Source organism: Mesoplodon mirus, assembly GCF_964341445.2.
Source record: "Mesoplodon mirus genome assembly, chromosome: 6".
Classification (NCBI taxonomy): Eukaryota; Metazoa; Chordata; class Mammalia; order Artiodactyla; family Ziphiidae; genus Mesoplodon; species Mesoplodon mirus.
The window spans coordinates 138,485,521-138,493,763 of NC_138982.1; the positions used below are offsets into that span (position 1 = coordinate 138,485,521).

Consider the following 8,243-nt stretch of genomic DNA (forward strand, 5'->3'; position numbering starts at 1 on the left):
TTTAGTCTTTGGTATGTAGAGCTTTTCTCCTCATCTTATTTCCCCGCCTTCCCTGCATCCTTAGCCCATTTCCTCAGGTTCACATTATTCCTTTGGACACCAAAGCAGCCCAGAAGTAAACTTGGTGCCCGGACCTTGAAGCGGTCGGCAGCCTGGGTCCCGGCGCCTCTTGGGGGCCCGGGGAGGGACAGGCCATGGGGACTCACACATAGTCGTTCAGCCTGTACCCGTTGTGCGAGGCCGAGGTGGCCGAGGGGGGCCGATTGTCCTTGTAGGCGTCGGGTGGCCGGTAGGCGGGCGCGGTGGCCGTGCCGGCCCGGGGCTGAGCCTGGTAGGGCCTGGAGGGCGCCTCGTCCTGGCAGGACAGGCAGAGCAGCGTGCCACCGATGAGCGACAGGGACGAGGAGATGAAGCCGAGGTACAGGGCCTGCCCGATCTCGAACTTCATGCCGCTGGGCAGCAGCGGGTTGTAGAAGTTCTGCACCACGTCGTTGGTGGTCCAGGAGACGGCCACCATGCAGAGCAGGCCGGCCAGGATGAAGAGCACGCCGCCCACCACGGCGAACGTGGTCTTGGCAGGGGTGCCCTTGGCGCAGCGCGTGCACTTCATGCCGACCACGGCGCAGGCGCAGGCCACGCCCGACAGCAGGCAGGAGATGACCATGAGCGCGCGGGACGCCTGCAGGTCGCGGGGCAGCGCCAGCAGCGAGCGGTAGATCTGGCACTGGTAGATGCCCGTGCTGTGCCACACGCACTCCATCCACAGCCCCTTCAGGTAGGACACGGCCGTCAGGATGTTGGTGCCCACGTGCGCCGTCCGTCGCCAGTGCGGCAGGATGGTGGTGATGAGCGTGCCCACCAGGCCCAGGAAGCTGAGCAGGAAGCCCAGGAGCTGCACGGCTGCGCTGGCCATGACCTTGCTGGCGGTGGCCGCTCGCTCAGGAGCCCGCGGGAGTCCTAATGAAGCCGGGAGGCGGGGCGGGGGGAGAGGAAACGGGTTAAAGATTATCTCGATGCATTTATTTCTGCCACCGAAACGGCGATTTCCATAGGCGGTTGGTTCCACGATTAACATGTTTTTAAAAATAGTTTCGGAGACTTGATTGGGTGAACGAATAAGCGGCTCGCCTAAGGCGCTTTCCCTGGAAGGCCAGAGCTAGAAGGGGTGACAGCCCACATCTGGCTGGGCTGGGCTTTCCCAGGACCCCAGGGGAGGACACTCCAGAGACCCCACTTCTCTCAGCACTTACCAACCCCATGTGGGAAGTTCTGTCTTGTGTCTACCCTCAAACTCTGCTGCATTTGAATCTCACTTCATTCTGTTTGATCAGTAGTCACTAAGGTTGTTAAATCAACAAACGGACTGGTGAGTGTTAAGGCGTGGGCTGCGTACGACTTAGAAAATAGCTTAGACTGCCTGTCAGGATGAAACATTTTCTGAAAGTGGGAGACTTCCCCATGTGCTCATAGGAGGGGGTTGGCACCATAGGCGGGTCAGACGCTGCCTTCCAGAATCCCAGATGTGACCTTAGAGATTATCCACTGACGCCAGGGGAGAGGAAGGACCAAGGTCGTCAGCTCCTTAGGTGCTGCAGCCAGGACCACGGACCAGTGGCCCTCCCCTGCGGGCAGGGTACCTCCTCTCACACCCTGTGAAGAGGGCTGGGCTTATACAAGACAGGCTGCCCCTGAACATTGTAACCATGGCAAAATCGCAAACGCTTCTTGGGGAAAAGGACCCAGCACGTATGTGGTGTCTAGTGCCAGGCGTATCGAGGATATTCGGGAGATATTGGGAGGGGGGAAGGAGAGAGTCAGGGAGTGGGGGAGGGAGGAAGGAAGGGAAAGAGGGCGGGGGACCAGAGCTGCCCGAGTGGACACCGATCACCCCTCTCTGCTGCCGGGAGCAGAGTGCGGGGCAGAAGAAGAGAATCCCACCCTCTGCGTGGCTCGGGGCCTCTCTGTCTTCAAAACAAGGGAGCTGGGGGCTTCCCTGGTGGCGCAGTGGTTGGGAGTCCGCCTGCCGATGCAGGGGACACGGGTTCGTGCCCCGGTCCGGGAAGATCCCACATGCCGCGGAGCGGCTGGGCCCGTGAGCCATGGCCGCTGGGCCTGCAGGTCGGGAGCCTGTGCTCCGCAACGGGAGAGGCCACAACGGTGAGAGGCCCGCGTACCGCCAAAAAAAAAAAACCAAAAAAACCCCAAAAAAACAAGAGAGCTGGACTTCATGGCCCCAGAGTGTCTTCTGATTCTGAAGGGAGGAAAAGGGAAGCTTCTCTGCTGGTGCCAAGTCACTTCAGCGACCCAAACTGGTGAGAGTTCGCAAGGCAAAACCCGCTTCTTCCTTCTTTCTCGGAGCAGCGTTCTGCAGTTAAGCGCAGGAAGGCTGCAGGGAGCCACACTGGGCCGGGGGGTGGTGGGGTGGGGGCGTCGCCCAATGCAGATTCTCCTGCGAGCGGTTTTTGGGGTGCCCCAGGCCCTCTTGGCTTTAATCCTGGGTCCGCTGTAAAGAAATCTCCCATTAATCACAGTGAGGGAGTGGGTTAGTAACGGGTGATGCTTCCGTTGGAGGCGTTGGAGATGATCTTTAGATCTGTCCTGCTTAACAGACAAACGAGATACCGGTGAGACAGCGTGGTGCTGGACAGGACATCAGTGGTCTGGGGGGGGACGAGGTCGGGGGTGTTGCCGATGTTAAAAATGACTGTTTGCTCAGGACCCTGTGTTCTTCACTCACACCTCGGGCTGATGGGCCACATGCGTCTTGCGAAGCTGTCTTTCCTTAGGAAGCCTTCTTCCCTCCATTCAGCAAGCAGTCAGTGCAGGTGCTGGGCTTGCGGGGCGGGGTAGCAGGGGGAGACCCCACAGTCCCTGCTGCCCGGGGAGGGGCAACTGTCCTGTGGTCACTGCCGGGCAGGCGGCGGGGCCCACAGTGGGTGCCGCTCTGATGTGCGCCACCAGAGCTGCCGCCACCCACCTCCTGGAGGCACTGGGCACCCGAGCAGAGCTGACACCGAAAGCGCCAATTTACTGGGCCTGAATGATGCTCGGCCCTGGGTGACGCTCACACACGCCTCCCAGTTTATTCCCCACAGTTACCCAGTGAAGCAGCAGCTGTTACCTCCCCTGTTTTCCACGTGGGGAAACTGGGTGCAGGGGTGAAAGTTCTTTTTCTGGCCTGGCTGGTATCTTCCCCGGTTTAATGCTTCCTTTCTGAACGCAGTAGGACTGAAGTTAGCGTGAGCGCCTAGGGGTGGTGTCCTCGGTGTATCCTGGGGGAGTTGACTCTGCCCCCCTGAAGATGTCCTTTTACAGGGGTTCAGGTGGCCAGGGTGAGGGACTTTCAGTGCTGAAATTGGGACAGTCCCAGGCAAAGCAGGACGGTCGGTTCCTCCAGGGAGCCTGGAGCTGCGGATTTCTCCAGGTGGCCTCTGAGGTCCTTTCAGTAACGCCTGAAGGCCACCTCCAGCCTGGTGGCCCCTCTGTCTGTCCCTGGCCAGGGCCTTCTGAGGCCCCTCACAGCTCTTGCTTGTCAAGGTCAATCATTAAGCCCACTAAGCCTAAAGAATGTGGCATAAAAGCTAAGCCTGCTGACCCCATCAGTCTAGGGAAGTGGACCAGAAGTTTACTGGTTGTCTAAATATTTATGGAGAGCAACGACTGCTAATTTTAGAAACCATTAGGTTGCTATATTTAAACTTGTACTTGAAGGATTTGCTAATTTAAGAAGTGAGTGTTAATGAGCCCCCAACTCCCAGGCCCCAGACCCCCACCCCTTCCCCCTAGTTACCAGCAGCTGCTACTGGTGTTGAGTCATAATTTAACTTCCCAGCAACCACTCTTCACTTTGGGGCCATTGGATGGAAAAACAACCTCAAGCGAACGAATCTCCTTGGAAACCACATAAAACTCATCGCTGATGCTTCGGAAGGAACTTGCCCGAGCATGGCCTCCAGGAGGGGCAGTGCGTGGAGGGTCCAGCTGGCCTGCAGTTGGCTTCGTCCACGGGCTGCCCGTTTCCTGCAGACGTGCACATGCTCGTGGAAACACTTGCTAGAGAGATGTGCGTCCAAGACAAATATGGTTCTAAGAATCAGGTTCCAAAAAAGACCTCGACAGGCTGGGTGGGTGGGGCTGCGTGTAACAAGACGACGCATTGCAGGAATGGACATCGGGCCTTGCGTTTGGGTTCACAGAGCTCCCAAAGCACGCTCCTGGGTGGGCAGTGTGTGGCTGTCACACCTGTGAGCAGGATTTAGGGCAGTCCTTCCCAGTGACTGCTTCTCAGGACGCCGTGCTGGCAGGAAGTCTCGTGGAAGACAGAAATGCCAGCTAGGTTGGAGAAAATCGGGTTACTGTAGGACTTCTCATCGCTGGTAATATGCAAACATAATTGGGAATCTCCCAGAAAGGTCTCGCCTGTGGCATCTCCTAAGCTTATTTGACTGGAGACGTCCTCCCCCGACTTTGCCAAAGGGCAGCTTAAAGTCAAATCACTTTGGCAAGTGGACTTAGAGGATGGAAGTCTGTTGCAAGTTTAATGGAGCAATGATGAGATAGGGTTGATTAAAAAAAAAAAAAAGATAATTTTGATTTTGAGGAGGGTTAAATGAGCACAAATAGGACGGCCAGCAAGATGCTCTGATGGGCCCCCAGTGGAGTCTCAGCAACCCCCAGGGCTGTAAACTAATGGGAAAATCTGGGAAGAGCAGCTGTGAAAAGCACCAGGGCTGCTGTGGCCCCCTTAACACTGGATCTGGTTTTATGAGCACCAGGTCTGAGAGGCGAGGGTTTTTTTTTTCCATATAAACTTTTATGTTGTCTCCTTCCTCTGTTGTCCACGAGCTACATTTTTTTAAAGGAAGGAATTCAAAACAAACAAAACAAAACAAAGAAAACGAGGCAGGAACCCAGAGCACATGGTAGATTTTCTTCCAGCCTGCCTGGACCCCAGCTGTGTCAACTTTGGAGCTTTGCCTCTGAATTAGGCATCATTTCAACAGCAGTGGCCGGTGGGGAGAGGGACACATGGGTTGTTTGCCCGGCCCCCGCTCCTGCTTCTCTACTGCCCCGTGTCCCTTGGCCCCTATGATGAAAAGCTCTGCTATGGACACGTGTGTCCTTTGTCTTTTCCACACACACTGCTGAAGGGAATGTTAGCCCCGGGGCAGGAGCAGGTTGTACCTTGAGAGACAGGGCCCCAGCCAGGTGTGTGGAAGGTTCTATACCCACAACCACCTGGGCAGAAGAGTTGGATGATTTGGCCTCTCGGACCTCATTTCAGCTTCTGACCAGCCTGCAGTCGGAGTGGATTTAGAGCCGGTTGGGAGTGGGCCATCCCATGTATGGCTGCCCCACGGCCTCCTGACACGTGTTGGATCCACCATGGAGGCAGTTTGGACTTTGTTTCCTAGAGCTTTATCGGAAAAAATGAAGAGCTGCCTTTTTCTTTTTTTTTTTTTTGGTACGCGGGCCTCTCACTGCCGTGGCCTCTCCCGTTGCGGAGCACAGGCTCCGGACGCGCAGGCTCAGCGGCCATGGCTCACGGGCCCAGCCGCTCCGTGGCATGTGGGATCTTCCCGGACCGGGGCACGAACCCGCATCCCCTGCATCGGCAGGCAGACTCTCAACCACTGCGCCACCAGGGAAGCCCAAGAGCTCCCTTTTAAGGAAGATGGTCATTGGACTTTGAAAGAATGCAGAGTTGCCTCAACTTTGATGTTCAGCAATTGAAGAAAATGTCTGGTTCAAAAAATTGTAATGCTGAGAGGGACAGATTGGGAGTTTGGGATTGACATGTATACACTGCGATATTTAAAAAAGATGACCAAGGGTCTACTGTACAGCACTGGGAACTCTGCTCAATACTCTGTAATAATCTAAATGGGAAAAGAATTTGAAAAAGAATAGATACATGTATATGTATAACTGAATCACTCTGCTGTACACCGGAAATGAACACAATATTATTAATCAACTGTACTCCAATATAAAATAAAAAATTTAACCAAAACCTGTAATGTCCGGGCCTCCCTGGTGGCGCAGTGGTTGAGAGTCCGCCTGCCGATGCAGGGGATACGGGTTCGTGCCCCGGTCTGGGAGGATCCCATATGCCGCGGAGCGGCTGGGCCCGTGAGCCATGGCCGCTGGGCCTGCGCATCCGGAGCCTGTGCTCCGCAACGGGGGAGGCCACAACAGTGAGAGGCCCGCATACCGCAAAAAAAAAAAAAAAAAAAAAAAAACCTGTAATGTCCTCCTTGTCACCTCATTATATCAGTAGTTCAGATATTTCATAAATGCTAGACCTTGGGAAGTAAGGAGAAACTCAAGGGAGATTTGGATTCATCGAAATGAGCTACATTAGCAACACTACCCAACAGGGGAAAAGAAAAAAGGACCTTTATGCTCTATCAGTATAAAATAACGCCAGCCAGTAATTCCTAAATGACATATTGGATGCTTGTTTTCTTCATAGTGTACAAAGTGAGTGGATCTCTTTCCTAGAAGCTTAGGTATACTCCAGAGGTGCTATTTTAGCACATCTTTTTATACAAATATATAAGAATTATGACAAAGTGATCAAGTAATACCTTGGAAAAACCGTTTCATATTCATTTAGAATGGGCTGGACTGTGGGTTTTTTGGCTCTAAAGATGAAGTTTCCTTCATTATTATTCCAAGCTTTCTGTAACTTTCCTTGGATTATTTTTCAGACTGGCAGGCATCTGTATTTTAAATTTATGAGGACTTCTATGCCATCTACACACGGTGTGGAAGAACCGCAGTCTTTCCATAAGAGGCAGAGACAGAATTACTATATAATTAACTTATTACTGCCGTGATAGCTGGGGCTTGCTAACATTATTCAGGAAAACCAGTGTGAGATATCTTGTACAAATCATATAGAAATGACAATTTATAGGTTAAAACGTCCCCTCTATTTTGGATGAGTAAAGAAAAATCTATTTTTCATAACAAGAGCTGGTTTGGGGAAAAGCCTGTGTTAATACTGTATGAAAATCATGGTATGTGGTTAAGGGCTTGCAGAGACCATTTTCAACTCAACGAGACTGAACAAACTATTGATTTAGTGAAAACTACAAGCTTAAGTTACCACGACCATAAAAATTCTAAACCATTTCCCAGGAGGCATTATCTCTCTAATTTCAACTCACCAGAATTTCATTAGAATCCATTAAAAATGCAGTAGATCAACATGTTAAAATGAAATGATTGAATTTCATTGAATAAAAAACCCTGGTGCCTTTGCATACGTGTTTTTTCTGACAAGATAGTTGTGTAGATTTGCTATGCTGTTTTCATTTTTCAGGGGACAGGTGACTAAAATCTGCTGTGCAAGAAAAATATTAGAAAAGCAAAAAACACCCCATAGGTTGTAAGGTTTTTTTTCAAAAGTGTTAAATGATGATTAGATGACTAATAGTTAAAGTGTTCTCTAGGAAGGCTTTATATAAGGGATGCAATGGGTTGAATTGTGTCTCTCCAAAAATGTATGTTGAGATCATAACCCCTAATGCCTCAGAAAGTGACCTTATTATTTGGAAATACGGTCACTGCAGAGGTAATTTTTAGTTAAGATGAGGGCATACTGGAGTAGGGTATATCACTAAACCGATAAGACTGGTATGTTTATGAGAAGACGGCTATGTGAAGACAAAGACGTAGGGAAGGCACCATATGAAGATGGAGGCAGAGATTGGAGTGATGCTGCTACAGGCCAAGGAGTGCCAAGGAGGACCAGCAGCCACCAGAAGCTAGGAGAGAAGCCTGGAACAGATCCTTCTTCACGGCCCTCAGAAGGAACCAACCCTGCTGATCCCTTGATTTTGGACTTCTGGCCCCTAGAACTGTGAGAGAATACATTTCTATTGTTTTAAGCCACCTAGTTTGTGGTGCTTTGCTATGGCAGCCCTAGTAAACCAATGCAGGGGATCACTGAATGGTGGCCTAGGGGAGTACAGAAAAAAAACACTCATGTCTGACCATGAGAAGTGGGTTCCCTTCCAGAGCAGGCACTGAGCATGGTCTGATGGCTTCACATCTGCCACAGAAAACAGCAAGGCATTGGTCAGCTTCATGTCTGAAAGTGTGGAGGATAGAATCCAGGGAGAGGGAGAGAACACAGGGAAAGAGGAATCTGGAAGGCCTTCTGGAGCTGTAAAAACTCACGAGCCAGTGCCAACTACAGTAAGTAACCCATACGGTGATCAGATGACTCAGCT

General features: G+C 51.9%; 1 protein-coding gene across 1 annotated transcript; it reads right to left on the minus strand.

Moving 5' to 3' along the window:
* Positions 1-202: 202 nt before the first annotated feature.
* Positions 203-913, minus strand: CLDN14 (claudin 14; the record flags this gene model as incomplete). Its single annotated transcript, XM_082625383.1, has 1 exon — positions 203-913. One exon carries the CDS (start codon positions 911-913, stop codon positions 203-205), a length of 711 nt encoding a protein of 236 aa, XP_082481509.1.
* Positions 914-8,243: the final 7,330 nt, after the last annotated feature.